Source organism: Leuciscus leuciscus (genome assembly GCF_965113295.1).
Source record: "Leuciscus leuciscus genome assembly, chromosome: 1".
In the NCBI taxonomy this organism is placed as follows: Eukaryota; Metazoa; Chordata; class Actinopteri; order Cypriniformes; family Leuciscidae; genus Leuciscus; species Leuciscus leuciscus.
In genome coordinates, this window is record NC_138725.1 from 69,490,108 (window position 1) to 69,517,550 (window position 27,443).

Here is a 27,443-nt window from a genome sequence, read left to right on the forward strand (position 1 = left end):
TTGTGCATTTATATTCATTTTTCGAGTGAAGAGCATCAATTGTGCTTAAATTGGATTTATTTAATTTGTTTATAAAGATTTTTGTTTTACTTTGTTTGTTTCAATAAAAGCTTAATTTTTATTTCAGCTTTTCATATTAATCCCCGTTCATATAGATATATTATCCTTATTCTACGAGAAATACATGATGTAATCACGGAGACACAAGTGTGACGTCACATCACCCCACTCTCTTCTTGACTTCCAATTGGTTGGTTTCTCTGGTTCTACAGGCGGAGTCATCACTGCGGCTCAAACTAACTTGATGGCCTAGTGCCCACCTCTGCTCAACTCTGATTGGCTGACCGAGACAAGCCCACTAATGCTCAGACCATGCAGTTGCCGAGTGAGATTTTGTAAACAAAAACGGTTGTGTAAATTCAGGACTTTATAGTAAAATATATCGATTTCCTACTCACGTTTAACACATATTGACTCTAAGCGTACTAATTGAACAGGTCGAAAATAATTATTAACGTGTTTAAATAGCTTTTACACATTTATATAAATAACATACACTAATACTAAAACAATAATACAAGTAAAAACAACAATGATACATAATAATAATCCAAACGCTACCGTATCGTAAGTGAAAAAGAAAAAAATACAGTAAAAAGTAAATCTCAAATAAGTGACTTCTGTTGCAGTTTTATTTCAATGTAAGCCATGCGTAGGAGACTCGTCAAGTAAAGGAGCGAGTTCTGATTGGTCGAGGGGCGTGTCAATCACCCACAGCCGTCTGGGGTTTGCCTGGCTCTCGCTGCTAGCATGCTAATGTGCAAAGCAAACTCTTAAGTCAACTTTGCCTTGTGCGGCAGTATGGAAACGAACGCGAGCAGGTTCAGCTAGAAAGTTGAGTTAGACGAAAATCAAGTGGACGTATCCTACGAAAACTACGCAAACAAATGCCCCGGCATATTTGCCTGCTCAATGAGTGCAAGAAGTTCCTAGTTTCCATGGAATACCGCTTGTTGTGTGAGTGAGTGATTTAATACTTCTGAAGTCAGCTTGAAAGAGCACTCGAGGACAATGAATCTGTCTTTTGACGACACGTCGCTGGAAACCCTGGACTCCAGTATGTCTTTACATGATCCGAGTGATATTGACTCGGCTCTGCTCAGCGACATTGATGGTAAGAGATCGTTTGTTTACACTTGCAGTGCTGGGTATAGGCAGGTTATACGGTTGGACGAAGTGAATCGTGTGTTTGCAGACACATATTTACATTGATTGATGGTGCTGTCAGACGCATGCACGTGTTTAAAATAACGATACAAGTGGGAAAACAATCATCTGTTATAAATGAGCTATTACAGCTATGCACTTTGTCGTCATATATGATGCTTGTTTTGTTCAGAAACAACTGTGTCGTCTTTTAAACACACTGATACTGTGAGCAGATCTGATCAGGTGGTGTCAGTGAAGCTCAAGCTGGGCGTGTGTTAGTTTTCTGCATGGAGAACAAATATCACATCTATGGGTCCTTTATTTGCACGCATTGTAATGGTGCTTTGTATGTTAAATCTGATTAAAATGAGACTAAAATACAGGGTGTCATTATATTGTGGGCGTTTCATTAGAAGTTGCATTGTGAGAAGCCCCGCCCCCTCCAGCCTGGACTGGTGACGTCGCACGAGGTTACAATCGGCCATTCCCTACTAACACAATTCTCCGAGAACTAGAATATTTAAAATAAACATAAAAAGATAATATACATTTATTTAAATATATATATATATATATAAGACAAAACGCCATCAGTCCTGTATCACATACCGAAAAGCATTTAAACATATTTAGACACAATTTTAATGTTTGAATATATCTGAAATTGTTTTTTTGTTTGTTTTTTAAACATATTTCTCCTTTGCGTTATTAGACTCTTTAGTAATTCACCTTTGTAATGGTTAAATGGTCCACGCACGGTGAAGTAGTCTGACCGAAAGTAAACCCTGCTGCTGAAGCGGACAGTGCCCGATAGTAACCTCTAGCGCGAGGCGCTTTCTGGGCCTCTGATTGGTTGAGCTCGATCACCTCATACAAACACACCGGAGTCTTATGTTATATGGGGTCACATGCATGGAAAACACCACTTTTGACCACTTCACTTTTTTATACTGTTGGAAATTAACTCTCCAGCAGAGTAACATCACTAACTTTATTATTATTATTATATTAGTCATATTGTTATTATACTGGTTATTCTCTGATTTAAGAAAATAATATCATGAATAAAATATTAAATTGTAGGCCTATGTGATATTTGTGTATAAAATACTTTTTATTTCCTTATTTCAGATCCCAATTATATTAACGTATTATTTTATAATTATTATTATGAAGAGACTCTGATTCTCTGATTCTTTATCTCATTTCCCAATATTATTAATGTATTATTTATTAAAAAAATTATTATACTCTGATTTAAAAAATTTTTTTAAATAAAATATTTTAAATTATATAATATTTGTGCATTTTTATTTCCTTATTTTCTATCCCAATAATAATGTGTTATTTTATAATCTAATAATTTTTTTTAATTATTATACTGATTATAATCTGATTATTTTTATTTCTATATCTCAGATCCCAATATTTGTAATGTATTATTTATTTAAAACATAATTATACTCTGATTAATACAAATAATAACATGAATAATATATGAAAATATCTATTATATTTGTGCATAAAATAATTTTTATTTCCATATTTCAGATCACAATAATAATGTATTATTATATAATTGAATAATAATAATAATTATTATTATACTGCTTTTCATCTCATTCTTTTTATTTCTTTATCTCATATCCCAATATTATCAATCAATTAGTTATTTAAAAAATAATATTTTGATTTAAGAAAATAATAGCATATTTAATAACATAATAACAATATAATAATATATTCAGTTATATATTTGTGCATACATACTTTTTATTTCTTTATCTCAGATCCAAATAAGTATAATGTGTTATTTAAATAAAAATGTGATGATGATGATGATGATGATGATAATAATAATAATGCTTTATTCCGATAATAACAAACTATAATGAATAAAACCCTTTTACTTTCATCTCAAGATGTTGAATTAATTTGTGCCTTAGGGTGTGTCTAAAGTAAATCGCCTATTTAAAATCAAGATAATTTAGGATCATTAACATGTCATTATGCTGGCATAACGTGATAAAACGATCCCGATAAATGGTTACCTACTGTTATCATTAATTATCAATATTTTATATTAAAGACTGTTTTTGTAGCCCACAGGTTTTTGAGGTTCGTAATTAATAGTTTAAACATGATTTCCTCTCATGCGTGTGTTTTATTCATTGGGCTCAGTGGCGAGGACGGCTGTGAAGCGCAGGTCTTGACTGGTTCTTCTGTGCGAGAGGAATGATGAAACTCTGTAATGGGTCACTCTGCAGTCAGATCACCTTCTCCATCCTACAACTGAGTGAAATCCAGACTGAATTTGCCATGGGTTAGTGCAGGCGTTAAGGTGGAAGAGTCACAGTGTGTGTCGATGAACTTGTGCTCTGTGGATCCACAGATCTCACTCGCTTTGAGATCAAACTCAAAATAACACAAATCTGATCTTTGGAGAGAATAACCAGTCAGCTGTATTCAGTGTGTGTGACACTGAAAATGTGTACAGTTTAAAGGCCCCCTGAAATCAACATTTTAGTTTTTTAGCTTTTAGTATGAATACGTTAGCCTTAAGTTTATCAATAAGCTGGTGTGTGCCAAAACAATGACAAAATTTGCATTTAGTTGATATAAGCATTCAAAACTTAGTGTCTCACTTCCACTTAAATGGATCACAGATTTTTTTTTATGACATCAACGCGGACTTCAGCTACTCATCACATCTTCTGTCCAATCAAATGCTCTCTGGATTCTAAAGCTCCGCCCCCTATGCTTTAAATAACACCTGGCAAAAGCAACCGTTGACGCGTCACGGACCAATATGGGTTGGAGATGTGTGTTCGGTTGCTCAAACGCTCGAGTTTATTCCGTTTTCCAACTGTGCGTTGGTTAAAAATGAAATGGCTAGAATTTATACACACCTCTACTATTTACGACTTGCCGTCTGTGAGGTAAACTAAACGCTATTGGCTATTTGAAAAGGGGGAGGAGCCATTAAATATGTCCCGCCTTAGCTTCCTGTTTCAGTGGAAATTACGTTAAGGCATCATACAAAGCTGTGCGTTCCAAGGCACTTCAGTGGGCCTTTTAACAATTTAGTGTTGTTCCCCTTGGTCCGTTCACCACAAGGCCCTCTAAAGCCCCCTGAGGACGCCCCTGTTGCTCACTTTATCCGTCTCTTTTTCCATGTTTCAACAGATATGCTCCAGCTTATCAACAACCAGGACATGGAGTTTGTGGGTCTGTTCGATCACACTTCCTTTCCTGGTCCCGCAGCCCCCCCGCAGGATCTGTCAGCCCTGCCTCTCTCCAGCCCTTCCTCTCCTCCACCCGCCTCTTCTACGCCCAGCAACACCTCCTCCATCCTCAGCAGCAGCCCGCACCTGGACGCCCTGCTGGGCCCCCCCATCACCCGCAGCTCCTCCATCCCGGACAAGGTGTTCCTCCCTCCCACTTTCCAGCAATCTCCTCTGGCACAGGTGAGCTCCACCGCTGCCAACCCCGGGACACTGCAGACCACGCAGCCCAAAGCTCAGCCCGCTCCATCTCCCAGCCTCCACCCGTCGCCTCCGGCCGGGAAGAGCCCAGTGTTCGGCGTTACCCAGCAGGTCCTCTTCAGCTCGCCGCAACAGCAACAGCCTGTGGTCACGTTCCCCATCCAGAACGCTTATACTGGTGAGTTTTATTAGCTCCATGCTTCTTCAGTGTTTCTGAAATATGTGCAGGAAAAATGCAGGACCATAGGAAAAACATAATTTTCCCCCAATTATTATTATTATATATATATATATATATATATATATATATATATATATATATATATATATATATATATATATATATTTAAATTCAAATTCAATTCCATTCAATTGTAATGTTAAATAAAATGTTTGTAAATTTTTTTTCTATTTAAATTTTCCCACATTTTTTCTTTTTCCGGTTTATATTTTTCTGGATACCGTTTTAATGGTTAAATAAAATAATTAAATTAAATTAAATTAATTCAATATTTAGTAATCAGAAAGCATGTTTAAATAATGAATCTTAAACTTTTAATAAATTGTTAAATTGTATATAAAAAAAAAAATATATTTAAAAAAAAAAAAAAATATATATATATAATTTTAGGGCCCCATGAAATCCGTTACATTTTTTCCTAAATTCCATTTTAATGGTTTAAATTTTCTTAATTTGTTAATCAAATAAATTAAATTATTCAAACTTGTAATCATTTGTTAACATTTTCTTACAACAATGAGGCCCCGTAAATGTTTGACATTTCCTGGATTTATAAGTCAATACCAATTTATTATCAAAAATGTGTGTAACGGTGATAAAAACAAAAACATGAATCTGTTAAAATGTAATCAAATGAAAATGTAGCATTTCTTTTTTTATTATTTTGACAAACAAAGTGCTGCACAACAGAGGTTTGCTGACAAATTTAAAACATGTTAAAAAAAAAAGTGCGCAATTCCTTAAATAAAGATTTATTTATTATTAATATTACTCTGAGAATTACATTCTACTGTTCAACATCAAGTTAAACCAAACTTTTATTTTGACGGGTTGTGGTGAAGACACTTGAGTTTCTGTGTGTATCTGACGATAGTTTTAATGAAGTGTAATGAGATGCTCTGCTCTGGAGATGAAGTCCAGGTGTCCATATCGAGAGTTGATCATTCTACAGCCCTGCTTTGGATTTATGCATCCACAAATTGCCTAATTCTGTGATATTCCGCGTCATACTGTAAATGCCATGATTATGACTGGATTACGGGATTCCGTCTGTTTTCTGCATTGTGAAAATCATAGAGCTCTACAAATGTGAAAGATCAAAATCTGTCATTCATGTGCATGAGAGGAGCCTGGGCTACTAGTAAACATAAAACTTATCTCTCTTACCATAAGTGTGTCAGTTATCTATTGGCACTTCATCTCAAAGGGTGTAAATCACTGTTAACTGATAAGCTAATTGGTCACACTTTATTACGTGTCTTTAATATGTAACTACTATGTAACTAAACATCTGATAGAATGTGGGGAAAGTGACTCTAATAAGGCCATTTTTCTGGCCTTGTTTACAAATAACTAAACATTCAACAATGGCACCAAATAAAAATTATTTTTAATAATATAAGTAAGGAATAATTGACGACAGGCCGTTGAATTATTAGAAAAATAATGCATACCCGAGGTGGTAATGCGGTCACGACGCGAAGCGGAGTGGCTGTTACACCTCGGGTGTGCATTATTTTTCTAATAATTCAACGGCCTGAAGTCAATTATTCCGCTTATACTACAGTTACCACACCTCGAAACATTGTTCAGATTATGTATTTCAAGACGTTTGTAAAGTTTTTGTCATTAAAACGCTCTTGTATGTAGGACTAATTTCTTACGCATCTAATCCCATGCCTCCGTTGCTAATTCCAAAACGTCATTTCAGAGTTAGTAACGGAGGTTTGAGCCGCTGATAGCAGACTAATGCTGAGTTAGGGTTAGGGTTAGGTAGAGTTAGTAACGGAGGTTTGAGCCGCTGATAGCAGACTAATGCTGAGTTAGGGTTAGGGTTAGGTAGAGTTAGTAACGGAGGTTTGAGCCGCTGATAGCAGACTAATGCTGGGGACACACGACTAGCTGACACATTCTCTGACTGGTTTCATCGACATGATCGACTGCAGCAGATTTTAAACACCGACTTTGAACACAGACTGAACGCGCTGAACACGCGTTTGGGCATGATCAGTCATAAGTATCAAATTACATTCATAACCGGCCTTAAAGTGTGTTCCCGGCTTTATGCAGTTATTAATGCAGTTATTAGAGAGAGATGTTGCAATAATGAGACAGAAAAGCATGTGCGTCATTATTATTATTTATTAATTAATTCAATCGTTTTAAATTTAATTAATTCGTTAATTCTTTTTTTTTCCTATTATTGACAGATGACAGTAGACTAGCCAAATAAATGAAACCCAAAGCCCTTTTAACAAGTAGGCCTATCAATAATTATTTATTTGTTAAATTATCTGCAATAAAAATCCATGCTGCAGGACTATCCATTTATTTAGCCTATATTCAGTTTAATTTTCTATTGATTATAGATAGGACTTTATAGTTTATTTATTCAGATTAAACTGCATGTTTCTATTGATTGTGAAGCTAGACATTGAAAATTGCAGATCAAGCGCACGGGGCGAAATGCTTTTTCTTGTTATGAATTGTATCCTATTTTCCGTTATTACAGTTGACTACGCGAAGTGATATGGAACTGTAATGCGGTCAAGACCTGCCTGGAACTACTTTAGCCGTGCGTTTCCCTGAAAATAATGCACACCTTAGAACGTTCGTCAACCAATCAGATTCAAGCATTCAACGGCCCTGTAGTATAAAATAGTTCAATTTCTCACCCCAAACCTTTGAATGATGGCATGTTAGGGGTCACTTTCTGTGTTCATAATTGGTCACTCTCTTGTTGAAAAATAAAAGTATATATTGATGAATGAAATCAAAACATTTTTTAAAAAATGGCTGATTCCTATCCAATGAAATATTGATGAACAAAGTTACACTGAAACTTTCAAATAAAGTTAGTCTTGGTAAACTGTGTAAAAGAAAATGTGTGGGTTAAATCAGCTTGAGCTAAGCATATATGTGACCCTGGACCACAAGACCAGTCACATGTCGCACGGGTATATTTGTGGCGAAAGCCAACAATACATTTTATGGGTCAAAATTATAGATTTTTCTTTTATGCCAAAAATCATTAGGATATTAAGTAAAGATCATGTTCCATGAAGATATTTTGTAAATTTCCTACCGTAAATATATAAAACATTCATTTGTGTGAGTGAATGCATCACAATCGTGAACATAAATGGACAACTTTAAAGGCAATTTTCTCAATGTTTCTATTTTTTGCACCCTTAGATTTCAGATTTTCAGATATTGTCATATCCTAACAAACCATACATCAATGGAAAGCTTATTTATTCAGCTTTCAGGTGATGTATAAATCTTGTGACTGGTTTTGTGGTCCAGGGTCACATTAATTCTACTGTTATCATCAGTGACTTCATAGTGTTTATACTAGTTTTTAATCCGTTCAGTCATGACATATTGGATTGATCAGATATGTGTTTTTATGAAAGTGTGTGTCTTGACTCATGAAAACTTTCTAAAAGTGTTTTGAGATTATGTAGTCTTTAGTGTAAACGATTACTCACATGTTATTCATGAGTAGTGCACATGACGACTGCCACTATTAAAATGCATCACCTTTGACCAGTCACATCATGTCAGCAGATCCTTTCAGGTAGTTGTGATTCGGTATGAAAAGGCGATTTGAGTTCAAGGTGCAGACGGAAGTCACTGTTGTCAGTCCCTGGAAACCTAGTGACCTTTCATCGTACTTTTGTGTTCATGTGTAAAAGAAGTCCGGCCCACATTCTTTCTTTGCATATGCTTTTATCATTGCGTTTCATTCTGCTTATCGTTGCGAGGCTTAGGTAATGTCTCCACCAGGTCAAAGAGAGAAGACAACATCACACTAGCGTAGATCGAAGTTCAGTCCGGGTGAATTGAGTTATGAATTTCTATTGTGACCTTCTACCTGCCCCCCCTTACTGTTATTATTACAGAAGCAAGCTTTACAGAACATCCAATCAGGAGAGACTGGAGGTGTGTGTGTGTGTGTGCGTGTGCGTGTGCGCGTGCGTGCGCGCGCTCATAAAGTGTTTAGTTAGAATCAGATTCCAAGCAAGTTTTAGGAATTTCAGTACTTAACATAAATGCAGGATACATAATGGAAAAATTAAAGATATACAAATATGGGTTACATAATTTACATAAATATGAATATATGTGTGCATAGGACAGGGGTGGTGCACTGTAATACCAGTAATACTGGTTTAAATGTGTGCAAACAGAAAATCCGGGTCTCAGACAGCACGCAAATTCTAAATTAAGCTCCTTTTAACGTCGTCTTGCGCTTGAACGGACACATTCATACAAAATGATGTAAAAAAAATGCCCGTCGCTGATAAACATAATCGGTTATGTCTTAAAGGAACGTAAACAGTTGAGAAGGAAAACGCATGTGTAACATTATATTCGATCCGTGCGTTCGGTCTTAAAGTGACAGCAGCCTAATTAATAATCCTGCTGACATATGCTTTTAATGTTAATCAAACAACAAAGAGAAAAAAAAGGATCACACTCTGCTCTTGACTGAATCACTTTTGTAACTTTAATAAGGATTAATCTGTGAAGAATTTTGTTTTGTTTTTGCAGAAATAGTTTCATGGGCGGTAAAAAAAAATGTAATCATGTAAACGGCCCCTTAGTGCGATTTCTTGCCATTTCTTTCCTCTCATGATCTCATTGGCTCTTGCAGCTGTCACTCAGCGGAGCTCTCCTCAGCCAATCCCGAATCTCCCCGCTTCCCCACAGAATGTTCAACCAATGGCCATCCAAGCACAGATGCAGAGCCTCTCTGCTTCACCAATCCTCACCACCGCCTCCAGCCTGACCACCGCCTCCAGCCCACCCATACAGACAATCTCCCCTCAGGTTCAGCAGGTTCCTGTAAGTGCTTTTATTGACCCACTAGTTGCCCACATGCCCAATAATTTACTTATTACAGCCAAGCAACCTTTTATTGTGTGTGCTGAGCGCTCTTCGTGTGTTTGGCAGGTTTTGTTGCAGCCGCAGTTCATTAAGGCAGACTCTCTCTTGCTCACAACTCTGAAGCCTGATGTGACAATGGTAACAACAGTAGCGTCACCCTGCATCACAACGCTGGCTACATCCACTGCCCCGGTCCAGAACACCTCACTGCAGGTACACAAACACAGTCCCACACGGCCTGTTCACAACTAGAGTGCGACAGGGCCAGCGCTTCACTAAAAATAGATAGATGTGTGCGAACTGTGAAATGTATTTAGGAGCCTGTGTGTGCATAAACAAGGGTCCTTAAAGGCCTAAAAAAATTCCGCTTTATAAAATGTATGGTTATAAAAAGTCTTAAATGGTATAACAAAACGTCTTGATCATTTTAGAAGGGGGTGGAAAAATGGGAATCGAGATATGGCCTAGCACGATTATAAAACTTCAAACTTTACATTTCAAAGTAAAAATGTGGCACTGTCGTGTGTTCTACAGAAATTGCGTATGAGCTATTGTTGATGAATTATGACATTATTTTGGTGTTTATATTGTAATAGAGTGCATAAATCATAGACATTTCAACTTAAGAGTCCCGGTGTATTTCAGAATTGTTTATAATTAAAAGTACTGCATTATGCAAAGGTTTTTTTCCCCCTGGTTATTATTAGTATTTTGGTTGAATTAAATGACAGATACAGTTTATTGTGCGATGTAAACAGGAAGGAAAGACTGAGAAATTTTATGAACCCATATTATTCAATTTATACACTGGCCCGGCCCCCAAAAAATCAGGCTCAAATCGTCAAATAATGGTTGATGGAAATAAATGTATTTTATTTTATTGGCATTTTTGGTCAAGATCTTGTATTGACAATATAGAGCTGAGTATCATCGGCATAACAGTGAAAACTAATTCCATGCTTCCTAATGATATCTCCCAAGGGTAGTATGTACAGAGTGAAAAGCAACGGTCCTAGGCTTGACTTGACTTGGAAGTCTCCTCCAGCACATCCCAAAGACTTTCAATAAATTTAAGGTCTGGACTCAGAGGTGCCGATTCATGTGTGAAAATGATTCCTCATGCTCCCTCCCAACCATTATTTCACAATTTGAACCTGATGAATCTGGACCATGATGTGTCTTTCTACATTGTTTAATAAATTAAAAGCTACACACGCCATCAATTAGTGTTAGAAGAACTGTTTGCAAACATAAACATGCTAGAAACATATGAATCACTGCAATAATGATCCAATCATTAACTCTTAAGCATTTGCCTATTTAAATAGCAATATTTTTGGCTGGGCAGTGTAGATTTTACTAGTATCAGCACAATCATTTGTTTATTTACATATATTATGAATATTATATTATGATTTACATAATTATGAAATACAAATGGTAGCAGATGTATTGAAAGACCTAATGTAAACGCATTATTTGATACAGTAAATATTCATTGCAACCAAATGTTTGATTAATGCGCTCCTAAATTTTTCAACTTAGGAGCACGTTAGAAGTCCATTGAAATTTGAGACGATTCTCCATACAAAGTTTAAAAAAATTCTCAGATTCGCTTCAATTTATTGCTTTGTTCTTGGTATAAACTGGCCATCAATCGAATTGTAGTGCTATACATCAGTGTTCAAGACATTTGATCTTAAATGTCACATTAAAATCTTGCCAAATTAAAGGAATACTCCACTTTTTTGGGAAATAGGCTAATTTTACAACTTAAAATGAGTTAACCAGTTGAGTTTTACCGTTTTCGAATCCATTCAGCCGATCTCCGGGTCTGGCGGTACCACTTTTAGCATAGCTTAGCATAGATCATTGAATCGGACAGGACCATTAGCATCTCTCTCAAAAAAATGACCAAAGAGTTTCGATATTTTTCCTATTTAAAACTTGACTCTTCTGTAGTTACATCGTGTACTAAGACCGACGGAAAATGAAAAGTCGCGATTTTCTAGGCTGATATGGCTAGGAACTATACTCTCATTCCTGCGTAATAATAATCAAGAAACTTTGCTGCCGTACAATGAGTCCAGCAGGCGTAATATGACGCAGCGCCTGAAAATAGTCCCCAGCTGGACTCATTGGTTACCGAGCTGGGGACTATTTTCAGGCGCTGCATCATATCATTACGCCTGCTGCACTCATGGTGTAGAAAAGTCTCTCACATTACATTTAAGGCATTTCTGAAGACCTCAGTTTTTATTTTGTCGACCTGTACATCTCTCATTTCAGGCGCTGATGAGCGGAGGCACCATCCTGACCACCGTTCCACTGATGGTGGACACTGAGAAACTGCCCATCAATCGCATCGCCATCAGCGGGAAACCGGGCGGCCTGCCACATAAGGGCGAGAAGCGCACCGCCCATAACGCCATTGAAAAACGCTACCGCTCCTCAATCAACGACAAGATTATTGAGCTCAAAGACCTGGTGGCTGGGACGGAAGCTAAGGTTGGCTCATTTTCTTAGAAAGTCTGGTTATTTAGTCACCAAGAGAAACTGTGCTCATGGTAGTGACCCTTGAAATTCATCTGAAAACTAACCAGATGGAATGATCTAACTCAACCAGATTTTGTAGCTCTTGTCTTACCTGGAAGATAGTCTTAAGATGTCTTTGCTATCATTCTAAAATTAATATTCTCTCTTAAGCAGCTCAACAAGTCGGCAGTGTTGAGAAAAGCCATCGACCACATTCGCTACCTTCAGCAGTCCAACCAAAAACTAAAGCAGGAGAACATGGCACTTAAAATGTCCATCCAGAAGAACAGTAAGCTCACCTTCAAAGTCAACATGAAATTAAAATGGACCCTTTTTACATTCCTAATACATGTACTTGATGAATTGCTCCATCTCTGAAACGGCACTATTGGCTAATGTTAACATATCCAGAATGTTAAGGTTCAAATTAAGAATATTTATGTTAAGACCTTTGTGAAAAAGAAGTACACTTTACGGAAATAATATACAGTATAAGTACATACTTTTCGGACACTTAATTGCATGTTAATTGCAATGAAATGAAAATGTATTACAGTTTAAATTTATATTAAATGCAATTAGCTGAACTTTAGCTGAAAGTAGGACTTAAGTACATCTTTATATGTAATCTCATAATTACTTCTATTGTCTTTTGAAATATGGTTAAAGTTACTGCTGAATTTTCCTGAAAAGCATTTATGGTAAACTAAATGCTAAATTAAAAAACTAAATTAAAATATGTTAACTTGAAATGACACACTACAGTTAAAATTATACTTTACACGTGTTGGTATGTAAAAATAAAATGTATTTTTTTATTTGAAGTACACTTAAAGTGCACTTCTTTTTCACAATGGGGGTGTGGGTGTCTTTCCATTGACCTGTCTCTTTGCCTCCTCAGAGTCTCTAAAGGACCTTGTGACCATGGAGGTGGACGTGAAACCAGAAATCCCCACCCCTCCAGCGTCAGATGTCGGCTCGCCTCAATCCAGCGGCACTTACTCGCACCACGGCAGCGACTCTGAGCCAGACAGCCCAATGGTAGAAGACAGCAAGGTAGCAGAAACTCTGATGATCTGCTTATCCTGTCATGCCTTTAATGAATTGGCTTTGGTCATGAAGCAATTGAATGTGTTAGCTTGTAGTGGATAATTCATTTGCTTGAGGTCAAGAACCTGGAAGAATAAGCGTATCACGGTTTAACACCATCATCCTTGTTCTCTCGCGTAGCCTGTGGTGGAGAGGGCTGGAGGAATGCTGGATCGCTCTCGTATGGCTCTGTGCGCCTTCACCATGCTCTTCCTGTCCTTCAACCCGCTGGCATCTCTGCTGTATGGCGGCTGGAGTAGCTCTGGGGCGTCTGTCTCAGGACACACGGGAAGGAGTATGCTGGCAGTGGAGGAAGCAGGTACTAATACTCAAACCTTTAAGATCCCGATATATTCACAGCAAAGTGCTTTTTCAGTCTTCGCTTAGGGGTAAAATAAGTTACTGTTAGCGAACATCCCAACGCTGTTGAGAGCGACATTTAGATGAATATGTAAATATATGCTGCACGCTTTCCTCTCAGTAACAAAATAAACTCAACAAAAATGACAGCGGTGAGAAAACAGCAGTTAAGAAAGCATCTTTCTTACCCCAGACAGCAACATAGTGTCGGCCCAGATCCGGCCCACATCTGGTACACGTGGATTCCACACGCACTATGTTGCTGTCTCTCTGACGTGGACAATCCGATCTTGTTTTGATCTGTGTAGCTAATTCTTGGGTCTGGATGGATTGGATGTTGCCCACTCTTCTGGTGTGGCTGCTAAACGGTGTTCTGGTCGCTGGAGTTTTGGTCCGACTCCTCGTGTATGGAGAACCTGTGACCAGACCTCACTCAGAATCATCCGTCCTCTTCTGGAGACACCGCAAGCAGGCCGATCTGGATCTAGCCAGGGTATGAAACACACTCTCGCACGTATCCATGTTTGATCTGGGAGTCCAAGTTCACCAGATCCCTTTCTACGCTTCTGTTTCTATAATATTCTTTACGTATTTCTGCAGGGAGACTTTGCTCAGGCCTCTCAGAACCTCTGGACGTGTCTCAAAGCTCTTGGTCGACCTCTGCCCACGTCTCAACTGGACCTGACCTGTGCTGTACTGTGGTCCGCCCTGCGTCTGTGTCTGCAGAGACTGTGGGTGGGCCGCTGGCTAGCCAGCCGCGCCGGAGCCCTTCGTTCCAACCGCCCCCTTCAGGAGGACGCCCGCAAGAGCTGCCGTGATGCCGCCTTGGTCTACCACCGTCTACACCAACTCCACATGACCGGTGAGTCGCTTTAGCATATAGAGGAATCAACCTAGTGGAGAGCAACTGATAGGGCAGGTTCACACAGAACACATTTTTCCATTCCACTGCACTACTTTTCCATAGTTTTTCAATGTAATAGCGTCTAGACGAACGTGTTTGATTGTTGCGTTTGCTTGTTGTGTCTTTTGCAGCATCTCGTACCATTCTTAAAAACGTGGTGCTCGAGTTAAAATAAGGTCAACTTTTTAAAAAAATGCATCTCTAGACCTTTCTTTTTTCGCTTCACTGACCTGCATCTCACTTTTTTAACCGCAAAAACAAGTTCTGTGTAAATGGCCCCTTGAGCCGCCTTTTTATTATCTCTGACACTTGCGCATGATTGTCGCATTTGGCCCCTTAGTGGTCGTCGCACAGAACTTTTAAACTGTTCATAAAGCAGCCGTCACCCTCCGCTAATTCGTAAAATGACAGAATAATGAGTTTACGAATATATCCACACTAAACAAGCGACCGTAGCATAGTAGGTTTTTTGGGGCTAATCAATGCAAATGATAATTGAACAATTATGAAAATGTTTTTGCCCATTTTACAGAAATTGGCTTTAAAGAAGACAAAGCCCATGCATGACATGCGGGAGGAAAAATAAAAGATAAAAGATACTGTGACCGCGAATTAAAAATTAATTCCCAAGACTTATTCATTTTGTTCCCTTGTTTTAGTTAAATCATGGCCAAGTTGTGCTGCTTCATTCCCTCGTTTTAATGGTTAAATTGTGGTCATGGTCTAGTCACAAATACAGTTCAAATGTTTTATTACAACTGAACAGTGTTACTTTATTATCTTTTGAGATATTATATTTTAGAATTTGTATTGATATTTTTAATTATTTGTATTCTCTGTGGTTACACTTTGATGGTTCACTTTAGACATTCTACTAACTATAAGTAACTAACTATCATTAGAGCCTGTAGTAGGTTGTTAGGGTTCGTAGAATAAGTTGACATGTAGTTGCAAAGTGACTTATAGTTAGTAGAGTGTCTAAAGTGGACCAATCAAAATAAAGTGTTACTTTTCGGTTTTAATTTTAGTTTTAATTAGATTTAAAATTCCACATGCGCATTTGATCGCAAATCCATGCAGTTCCGTAACTACTCCCTACAATGTAAATCAGTGACTTCTGTTCTGTTGTTTGTTGTTTGTCAAGCTTGTGTTGACAAGTCTTCTAGCCATTCTACAGCATGGTCACAAACATCAGCGTCCACTCTGAAACCAGTTACTTCTCTATATAAATGGGCAATTAAGATATTTGACAAGAAACCAATGAGATGGCATCATTGTGATATCATACAAAAGCACAAGCTTTTTACTTTTGAAAATTTTGTAAATTTTAGTATTTTGAAATTGACTTTTAAATGTTTGAACAACTGTGTGTCACCACTGTTCTCTGGCCTCATGGAGAGGCGTCAGGGCTCTCTTAGACCTTCCACCAGAGCCTCAGTTAGTGGGGATTGTGTGCTCCCAAAGTTTAGAAAATCTTTTGGACAGTCTAGCTTCTCCTTCAGAGGGGCTACACTATGGAACGCTCTCCCCACTGGATTCAAACTGCAGAACAATATTAACATCTTTACCAGAGAGCTCAAACAGTGGCTTCCCATGTGTAAAATGTGCCTTGTTTTGTTTAACAATGTGTTTTTATCTGTTCTAAAAGCCCCTATGGACAGGTGTTGAAAATTACTATAACACTTTAAACAATGCATCTGGTTCGTCCAATGTTATTGTTATGTCCATATTAAATAAATAAATAAAATAAATATATACATTAATCATATTTGCTTGTTGATCTGTGTGTGCAGGTAAGCTCGGAGGAAGCCACCTCTCTGCCATCCACATGGCTCTGAGCGCCCTTAACCTGGCCGAGTGTGCAGGAGACTGTCTCCCTGTTGCCACACTGGCAGAAATCTGTGTGTCTGCAGCCCTCCGGATCAAAACCAGTCTACCCCGCCTGATTCACTTCACTACTGTTAGTACACACACATTCACACTCACAGGCCCTGCTCCAATATCTAGTGAGCCGCACTGCTGTCAGACGCATGCGAATGTTGACCAAGACGGAACCTCAAAAGTGTTGTTTTTATGTGTACGCTAGCATAGCATGCGCATACCCTAGACGTGCAACCTGACTTTTCTAACCGCGCGTATGCTCTGTACTCATTTAAACTAGAGTTGCGAATATACAAAGGCATTTTTAGCCTTCATAACTTCTGGAGAGAAATTGCGCAGACACTGGACAAGGATTAAACATTCTAGTATGCATGCGTAAAGTGCCTGTTTTCGTGCACATTAGCAAATGGAGTATACTATGAAAGGCAATGTGATCGGCTGTACGAATACTATGGAAGAACAATTAATATGATATAAAAAGTCTAAATTATGACACAAAAATTTGAGATTATGACATAATAGGTCATAATTGTGAAATACCAAGTCATGATAATGAGATAAGAACTCAAACCATGACATACTAATTCATAATGTACTTTTTAAGCATGTCAGAATGTCAGTTATTTTCTTATTATTTTGACTTTTCATATGCATGTAAATTTTTATAAACTTTAAATTTAATAAACCTTTTGTCTCATATGACATAAGATGACTTGAAAAGTCGAAATTATGTGCCTGAAATGGGCTTCAATAGAATACGCCTAGCGTTCTTCTCAGACCTGGAGCTGTATTACAGAAATTTCTGAACTCTTTAATGTCCTAAGTGAAATTAGCATGGCTACTAAACAGATATGATTTTGAGTTGGGATGTTTCTGTTATACATCCCCAGAGCAGCTTGCCATTAGCATGTTGCTAAGCTAACAGTGTGATACTCTAAACAAGCATAAAACTGCACATCACGCATACACTTACCCAATATACACTGGGTAAAATGGTCCATTTGAAACTTGATTGTAGTATTTTTATCAGTAATTTCCAGGATTGAATGAATTATATTCAGACTTTCGGATCTATTTGAGCTTGTCGTAGTGCATTCTGGGATTGAATTTTATGCCAAGATGATAGCAATGCTACCAGACTTGGCAACGTCAGTGTTCGTGTGGCGCTTAAAATGCTGCCTTCATAGAGAGCTCACTAGGTTTTGGAACAGCGTCAGTCTCTTTTCATCCAGTACTGTTTTGTTCGTCTACTCTTGTTTTGATGATGTGTCCATATTTTGTTTCTGTGCTGCATATGGTAAGTGGAGATATGATGTTTCTTTTCATGTTCTGCAGCGAGTGTTCTTAAGCAGCGCTCGGCAGGCCTGTCTCTCGCCCAGTGGCAGCGTCCCTCCTGCCATGCAGTGGTTGTGTCACCCTCTGGGTCACCGCTTCTTTGTGGATGAGGACTGGTCCATACGCAGCACCCCTAAAGAGAGCATCTACAGCCAGGCAGGAAACTCAGGTCAGCACTAAACAGAGAAAACCAGGCTTTAATGTGCTCGTGATAATGATTCCCCAGTCTCACCCTTGTGTGTATTTGCGTTTGTCTGCAGTCGACCCGCTGGCTCAGGTGACCCAGGCGTTCCGGGAGCATCTGTTGGAAAAGGCCCTCTACTGTGTGGCACAGCCTCAAGGCGACAAGACCCTCACTGATGGGGACGGGTGGGTGTCATTCTCAGCGCTAGTTTGCACGAATCTCTATAGGAAATAGAGCTGCACTGGTTTCTAGAAGAGATCTCTATCTTGTCTATTGTGCAGTTATAATACTGATGATTTCACTTAAAGGGATAGTTCACACAAAAATGAAAATTAGCCCATGATTTACTCACCCTGAAGCCCTACTAGGTGTATATGACATTGTTCTTTCAGACGAATACAATCAGAGTTATATTAAAAAAATGTCCTGGCTCTTCCAAGCTTTATAATGAGAGTTTATGGCTGGAGAAAGGCCAAAAAATTTACATCCATCCATTATAAAAGTAATCCATATGGCTCCAGGCGGTTAATAAAGGCCTTCTGAAGTGAAGCCATGCATTTGTGTAAGAAAAATATCCATATTTAAAACTTTATAAACCATAATCACAAGCTTCCGAAAGCTATAATCACTAGCTTTCCGATTGACCCGACGCACAACGCAATGACGAACTCGGAAGCTCAGAGGAAAGAGCAAAACAAAACACCGGTCGTGAATTAGCCATTATGAAGAGAAATGTTTGAGGATTTCTATATAATAGAAGAGGACCTTCAGTTTGCTCTCCTGCCCTATTTGTTTAAACTCCTACATCCTACGTCATACATGCGTCACTGGTTAAGCTACTCTTGTGGCACAAGTCAATTTGCGTAGTATGCGTACGGTCGTTTGCCAGAAGCTAGTTATTTTAGATTATAAAGTTATAAATATGGGTATTTTTCTTTCAAAAACCCATCGCTTCACTTCAGAAGGCCTTTATTAACCCTGTGTGGAGTATTTTTGTTGTTGTTGGATAGATGCACTTTTATGGATTTCAAAATAGAAACGGCCATTCTCTGCCATTATAAAGCTTGGAAGAGCCAGGACATGTTTTAATATAACTCCGATTGTATTCGTCTGACAGAAGAATGTAATTTACACCTAAGGATGACTTGAGGGTGAGTAAATTATGGGCTAATGTTCATTTTTGGGTGAACTATCCCTTTAAAGCATGTTAGGCCCTGTTTACACCTGGTATTAAGATGCGTTTTGGTCGATCAGATCACAAGTGGATGACGCTAAATACAGGTGTAAACGGGGTCTAAAACGTTTAGAGCTTGTCCAAAATTACGCTATATTTTACGCTATATACTATAATTATTATGGCAAAAAGCTAAATCTTCAATTGAAATGTTAAATCATAATGTAGACTTTGGTTAATTTCTGTAAAACAAGATTTTCTTCCAAACATATATATATATTTTTTTATGTTTGTTTAACTGGCATCATTGGTTGCTAAATATGACAAACTTGAGGATTTGGTTGCACTTAATTTTACATTTGGTGCCCCATACACTTTTGAATCAGTTTTATCACTTTATGCTGTGGTTTGAGTGTGAATTTGAGTTCTGTGTGTGTTTGTTTGGACAGGGAATACTCGGACGCTCTGGAATACCTGCAGTTACTCACCAGCGCCTCAGACGCAGCAGGAGCCACAACACAGTCCTTCGCCATCGGATCAAACATGGCCACCGTCACAGGTACCATCACTTTAGATTCCATTCACTTCTGCTTTGACCCTCGAGCTGCTGTTTTGGGGACTCCTGGATCATGTTCTCAATAGCCCCTTTCACACGGCAATCCCAGTAAATTACCGTAAAATTACCAGATTGACTTTACCGTTAAATACACAAATATGCTGTTGTCTTTAAATGCCGCGCCGTTGTCTTGTAAACTTTCTGCGACTTTCTGTGCGCACGCTCCGAGACGAAGGGGAACACGGACAAGCAAAGTGAACTTTTGAGCTTCAGGTTCACACCTAATCGGATAAAAACACACAGAAATATGTCAAAACACCTGGTTTGGTGAGTGTTTGCTTAAAACGCCATCGGTTATGTCTTAAGTGAACGTAAACAGCTGGGAAATAAGCGTCATGTGCATCAAATATATAGGATCCGTGCATTCGGTCTTAAAGTGACAGCAGCCTAATATTCCTAATATTAATCAAACAACAAAATACAAAGAGAAAATCTCTCACTGCTCTTTAGTAGATTTAGTGGGATTAATCTATCTTTAATTTACTCAGGGAAGACTATGCAGTGGTTTCACATTTGATTACTTTCTGTTGACTTTCTGTTCTGTCTATTTATATTATTCATTTCACTCGAATGCTATATTTGGTAAGCTCTAAGCTGTTCCTAATCACCTCTATGGGAGGGAATTTAATGTGTTGCACGCCAATAAATATAGAGTTTTCTTCCTCATCTCTTCATTTCTTTTATACTTAAAATACATTGTTGTTGAATAGCTAAATAAACCCAATGGGTCTATTTGAAGCCTTCCATTTATCATGTAGTATTATTTGTTTCGTTGACTGGGATCGGTGATCCATATCGGCTGTGATCGCGCCCCAAAAATCCTGATCGGAGCACCCTTAATATATATTTGCATTACCGCTTTTCGTTCAGATCAGCACATTTCATATCTCCCAGCATTCATCTCCGCATGTTTCCATTGAAGCACGTGTTAGCCAGTCACTTTGTGTATGTGTGATCTCACCATCGTGTCTTTGACCTCCAGGCTGTGACCCTCACTCCAAATGGTGGTCGTCGGTGGCCGTGGTGGTCATTAACTGGCTCCAGGGCGATGACGCGGCGGCAGAGAGATTGTACCCAGCGGTGGAACACTTGCCCCTCAGCCTTCAGTCCGCTGAGTGAGTGACATTTGACACGGTCTCCAGGAAACTTCAGCGTTATTGAAACCTAATGCCACTCTCAGGTTTTTACTTTGAAAAATATCATTACCACAAGTAAATAAAGATGAAATTGGTTGAAAAGAGATTGCACGAGTTATCAGTTGCCCATCAGAGTGGTTTTCCTGGCGAATCAGCGTTTTGTTGATACAGCCCAGTTTATCTTTCAACCGGCCGGCCGGGAACAACGCTTCATTTGGTGTGCGCTTTGTGTGGGTTTATTGCTTTTAGCTCGGCCTGTGCTAAACACGTCCTGTTTGTGTTGCAGGAGTCCGCTGCCCAAAGCCTGCCTTAACACTTTTAAAGCGATGCGCTCCCTGCTGGCCAAACCAGGGAGTTACCAGCTCAGCCTCAGCTACTGCGAGAAAGCCAGCGGCCTGTTCAGAGACAGCCTCAACCTCGGCCCACACTGCACCAGCAACACTCTAGACAAGGTAATGGCACGCTTCGGCTAGGAGTCGTTTAGGTTCGCATTGGTTTGGCTGTGAGTTTGCGGTGTGTGTTTTGTCTTGGACAGGGCTGTGGTGCATTGTAGTTGCATTGCATGTGCTTCAACTGTGCAATGTTCCTGCAGTGCAATACAGAGCTGCGCCGCAGTGCATCTCCTGAACACACATTTTTAAACGACTGGTGTCAAGATGATGTATGAAGTCACTTCTCCTCAAGTTCACACAGGTGTTGGGGTAGGAGTTCATCATATTGTCTATGGACATGATGTTTGACAACAACAAACCAGTTGTTTATATAGTGTTATAGTATTTATTTATATTTTGAATTTAGCTATTTATTTATTTAATTTAATTTAATTTTTGTTCTGTTTTTAATAATTTTATGTGCTTTTGTCATTTTTTTTTTATTAGTTTTTATATTTCTATTTAGCTTTAGCTTGTTTTTATTTAAGTTTTAGTTTGTTTGAATGATTTTAGAACTTCAACTTATTTAGTCTACCATTTCCAATTTAATTTTTTTTTATATTTGTATTTTAATTTCAGCGTTCAGTTGACACAACCATTTTTAAAAAAAGGTTTTAGTAAACGATAACAACTCTAGCACAATGTGTCACAACGCTTTTTGTCTTCATTTTAAACAATATCTGTTGTTTTGTCATTTGAACCCTTTAACAAACTTTTTTTGTGAAGTGTTTTAGTTTAAAAGTGTGTTTGCTGTCTTTTTACATTTTAATATTTTAATAACAATAATAACCAGAATACATTTTTCAAGTCAAACTTTGTTTACTGGATGGATGGATGGATGGATAGATAGCACTCTGTTAGTATAATTTAATGTTTCTAGCATTAATTAGCACATTGCTAGCATGTTTTAACCTAATTTTAATGGTTTTAACATGCTAAAATATAGTTTAACAACACATTAAAATGTTCTTTATTTGAGCTTGTTGTTTTTGCTGTGTCACACACACACACACACACACACACAGACACAGACACACACACACACAGATGGTATTTGAGCTCTCAAACACAAATATCTTAAGGCTTTCCTCTGGAATGAAGCAGCATGTGTGATGCGCTGTGCATGTGTGTGTTGCAGCTGGTGCAGTTGCTGCTGTGTGATCTGCTATTGGTGACGCGCACTAGCGTGTGGCGGGAGCAGCAGGTGGTGTCCCAGCAGAGCTGTCCGACGGCCGCCTCGCCTGTGGAGCTGCAGGGCTTCCAGCAGGACCTCAGCTCCCTCCGCAAGCTCGCTCAGAGCTTCAGACCGGCCATGCGCAGGGTGAGACCGAGTCCACACCAAACAACACACCTGCTCATACTTACACCTCCAGTTCATTCACATAACAAATGTTCTATTGAAGACATACAACTTGTCCTGGGTCAGGCAGTACGACCGAAATATTATATGACCATCAAACGCTACATACCATGTTTTCACCCGTCCTCTAGCTCAGATAATTAATTATTTTAATTAAAAAATATATATATATTTCTGATACATATTCACCTGCTTAAATTAGCTTGGTGCACACTTGTTCAGTAAGGAAGTACAGATATGGATCTTGCATACTAGGTTTAACTGTTGTTCTGTAGCGTAGGTTTATTTGATTCCCTGTATAACACTCTCTCTCTCTCTCTCTCTCTCTCTCTCTCTCTCTCTCTCTCTCTCTCTCTCTCTCTCTCTCTCTCTCTCTCTCTCTCTCTCTCTCTCTCTGTGCACAGTTGTTCCTGCATGAGGCCACAGCTCGGCTGATGGCGGGCGCCAGTCCAACACGCACACACCAGCTCTTGGACCGCAGTCTGCGCCGCCGCACGCCTGGAAGCAGAACAGGTGATTTCTGTTCACTGAGCTGTGCCAAGACCGCTCTCGCTCTGGCTTCTTTTCTTTTGTCCCTGTTTGAATAGAATTGTTTACATCAGAGAAGAAGGGTTTGTTTGATATTTATATATATATATATATATATATATATATATATATATATATATATATATATTAGGGGTGACCCCGAATAGTCGAAGATTCGATGCTTCGATAGGAGGAGCCTGATTCGACTACCGATCTCACGGTCGAATCTTCGTTATGAAACGAGGATCATGACACTTTGGCTATATGAGGGCGCTCAATGTCTGATTTCACATAGAACTAGCTTTTATGTAAATACGTTAATATTCAGCCTATTATGATAATGCTGTAGGCCTATATACAAATGTGCAAAGAAAGAAGCTTTTAATAAATATTTTTTAACGTGCGTGAATAAATCCAAACACCCCGAGACAGATTTAAGTTTCACTTTCAATCCGTGACCAATAGAGGTGCGTCTTCGCGGCAAGGATTTAAATCTTTAACAATGTCTGGGATAAGAAAATCTAAAGTGTGGATGTACACCATCAGAAAGGATATTCTCCAAGGCTGGATTTAGCATCAGGAAAACCATGATCGCACTTCTGCCGGCCAACGTTAACATGTTTCACGCATAGACTGGGTTTCACGTTAGAATGTATTTTATCCGCGCGCACAATTTGAAAAGACTCCAACGGACAGACAGAGTGAAAGACGTTCAGGATTTGTTCTCTCGATCAGGTACAAGTGATTTCAAAACTTTTCAGCCGGTTCTAATTTTATTTTTGGATGCTGTGAACATTTTTAGCTAAAGACTGCCTCTCCAGTTTAGCATTTATTGTTGTTTCTGCAGTTAAAAAGACAAAGTTGAAAATTCTGGCTACTATCGTTATTTTAATAATTTCTTTATTTTTATTTTATTTATTAATCTGTCAGGGTTATCTAATCTAACTATTTGTGGCTTGTGTTTTGAATGTTCCCCTGCACTTTAGGCATTTTGCACACATTTGCTCCTCATCCTGTGACTTGATTCTGATTTATTTCGTTTTGTATTTTTATTTATTAGAAAGGAATATTCTGTTCTAATTTAATTTAGTAAATTAATTGTTTATTTTTTCGGTGCATCGATGTTGTGCTGTAGGCTGGCCTGCTCGCACAGGTAATTTAGCCGATTTAAATTGATTTGCATGTGAAATGCAAATCTGCAGTGTGGCCTGTCTGGAGTTATTTATGTTATTTCTTAGTTTTATTGATCAAAAATGTTTTTATACATTTTCTTCTATATCTTTGTGTGATTTTCTGTACATCGCGGCTTTGAAACGTTAAAGCCCCGCCCCCAGCCCCACCCCCATACACATGATTCGACTATTAGTCGACTATAGGCAAGACATGACGATTCTGATTCGACTATGAAAATCCATAGTCGGGGACAGCCCTAATATATATGTGTGTGTGTGTGTATTTATATGCTGGGCAACGATTAATCGCGTCCAAATTAAAAGTTTGTGTTTACATAATATATGTGTTTGTACTATGTATAATTATTTTGTATATATATATATATATATATATATATATATATATATATAAAAATACATACACATGCATGTATATATTTAAGAAAAATGTGTTATTCATATATAAAATATAAAATATTTACATATAATGTAAATTTTATATATATATATATATATATATGTATATATATATATATATATATATATATATATATATATAAAATATTTACATATAATGTAAATTTTATATATATATATATATATATATATATATATATATATATATATATATATATATATATATATATAAAATATATACATGATTGTGTGTGTATTTATATTTACAAAATACTTAATAATTATGTATAAAATAATAATACATAGTACAAACTTTAAATTTGGACGGGAATAATGGTTGCCCAACATACACGCACACACGTATGTAAATATCAAAGAAACATTTCTTCTATGATGTAAACAATTCTATTTTTTAACAAAGATAAATGGAAAATGTTATATATGTATAACAGTTATATATATATAAACTGTTTTCAACAGTTTTTTTTTATGTATTTATAATGTATAATCATATTATATATGATATATTATTTTCCAGTTATTTATTATATATATTATTTTCAACAATTGGCAAAAAATGCGCAGCTCACAAAATTATTAATTGATGGTTTAATTTGAATCACTTCCTCATTCAATTTAAATAAATTAAAATCATGTATTGTATTGCAGTTACTAATAAAGTCATCAGCCAATAGGCAAGTAACTCAGCTAACATTGAGTGTTAGTTTTGCACCCTGCTTAAGTTTAGTGTGTGTGTGTGTGTGTGTTTCACAGAGGAGTGTGAGACTCCAGGCCAGCGTGAGCAGGCAGAGGCCGTGATGCTGGCGTGCCGTTATCTGCCCCCCTCCTTCCTGTCCGCCCCGGGCCAGAGGGTGGGCATGCTGGTCGACGCCGCCCGCACGCTGGAGAAACTGGGCGACAAGCGCACCCTCCACGACTGCCAACAGATGATCATCAAACTCGGCAGCGGGACGACCGTCACGTCCACCTAGCCGACTACACACCAACACACAAGAGCACTTTTACAAACACACCCCAACATCTCTCCATTGAGAATCAACACGCTCTTCATTTCAGCCCTCAAGTCAGAGACATCCGGGAACGCAAAGACGTTGGTTTTAGTTTTTTCTCCCCAACAGTTCACGACTGCATATCCAATAACAAGATGCACGGGACCCTATTCTTGACATTTTTGATATGAAATTAGCTATTTAACTTATTTATACGCCCCACACAAAGATTGAACGGAAGGTATTTTTATTATTCCATTTCCTTTGTGAAACGATGCACTGCGAGTGCTGACTTTGGCCACAAGATGGTGTTTTGGTGGGGTGAGCTGGACGCCGGTCCAGTGGGTGCTTGAATTGGGACAGGTATTGTAGAGCTTTGCTTTACCGTTAGCACCTTTTGAGAGAAACGAACATTACGATAGAGCGAGGGAAAAAAAAAAGTGCTTCTCTCAACCACGAGTTGAATAAAGTAGTTCCTACTTGCCTGTTATCGTCTGGGATGAATTCTGCATATTGATTAGAGAAAATTAAGGCTTTATAAAAGTTCTTTCATTTGTATATATTTTAACGGAGTGTATTTATGATTCGTCTGACGCTGTAGGTGAGCAGTATTTGAAGAGGGGCTGATGGTCCATTTTGTCGCGCTGCTGAAACTGAACCGTTTGAATGATTTGAAGTAGTCGGCAGAAGAAGAAAACAAAAATACGGTTTCTACCTGTAGCCACAGTATGTTCACTGGATTTGTGTCCATTTGCACTTTTTAGTGAGTGGGCTGCACAGTCACCTACAGACAAAAAGAGCCCACCGTTTGCCATTGAATCAGTTGTGTTTCCAACCAGTTTGGTTGCAAGTCTTCCATTGGAGTTGGTATATCCAAATAATTTCATCTGTCATCGAATGTCATTGAAGAATTGATCATAAAGCAAAGACATCAGCGTTAACATCTTTATCCAAAGATAAGATTTGATACCTGCAGCTCTTGTTAGGGAGATAACCATATTTATATTTCATTTCTAGCCACAGTTATGTACGAACTCTGATTACTAGACATATTTTATATCCGCAGTAACCGTGAGATCTGCAATTGACATTCATTACTTGTACGCTAACTTTTCTGTAGTGCTTGTGATCAAGTCTCAAAGATGAAATGTGTTTAAACTTGCAGATATGGTATATCCTATATTGTCTTCTATTTGATTTATTCTTAAGATTGTAAATAAAAGTCTTTTGTAATGAAATACTGATGACTCCTGATGTTATGGGCAAAACCTGATTACCATAGTCAATATTTTTGTGAAAACAGAAATGTCTGAGGACGTGTTATTCAGGAGGAATACAAAACTATTTTAATATAAAATAAATGCAGTTCTTTTGAACTTTCTATTAATCAAAGAATTTTTTTGGGGAAAAAAGGCATGGTTTCCACAGAAATCCTGTGGTTTTCAACATGGATAATAGTCTGATATTTCCTGAGCATTAAATC

The 27,443-nt window shown here is 38.1% G+C and overlaps 1 protein-coding gene across 2 annotated transcripts; it reads left to right on the top strand.

The window, feature by feature from the left end:
• Positions 1 to 768: 768 nt before the first annotated feature.
• Positions 769 to 27,198, top strand: srebf1 (sterol regulatory element binding transcription factor 1). 2 transcript variants are annotated; one of them, XM_082185068.1, is made up of 19 exons: positions 769 to 1,174; positions 4,396 to 4,872; positions 9,596 to 9,786; positions 9,895 to 10,041; positions 12,118 to 12,336; positions 12,535 to 12,652; positions 13,265 to 13,419; positions 13,594 to 13,771; positions 14,121 to 14,305; positions 14,413 to 14,674; positions 16,510 to 16,676; positions 17,933 to 18,101; positions 18,193 to 18,301; positions 19,740 to 19,849; positions 20,889 to 21,021; positions 21,329 to 21,494; positions 22,612 to 22,794; positions 23,238 to 23,346; positions 25,725 to 27,198. In XM_082185068.1, the coding sequence occupies exons 1-19, from the start codon at positions 1,072 to 1,074 to the stop codon at positions 25,940 to 25,942; spliced, it is 3,399 nt and encodes a 1,132-aa protein (XP_082041194.1). In that variant the 5' UTR covers positions 769 to 1,071; the 3' UTR covers positions 25,943 to 27,198. The 2 variants fall into 2 exon arrangements, with proteins under 2 accessions (XP_082041194.1, XP_082041195.1); XM_082185069.1 differs by having other exon boundaries at positions 12,538 to 12,652.
• Positions 27,199 to 27,443: the final 245 nt, after the last annotated feature.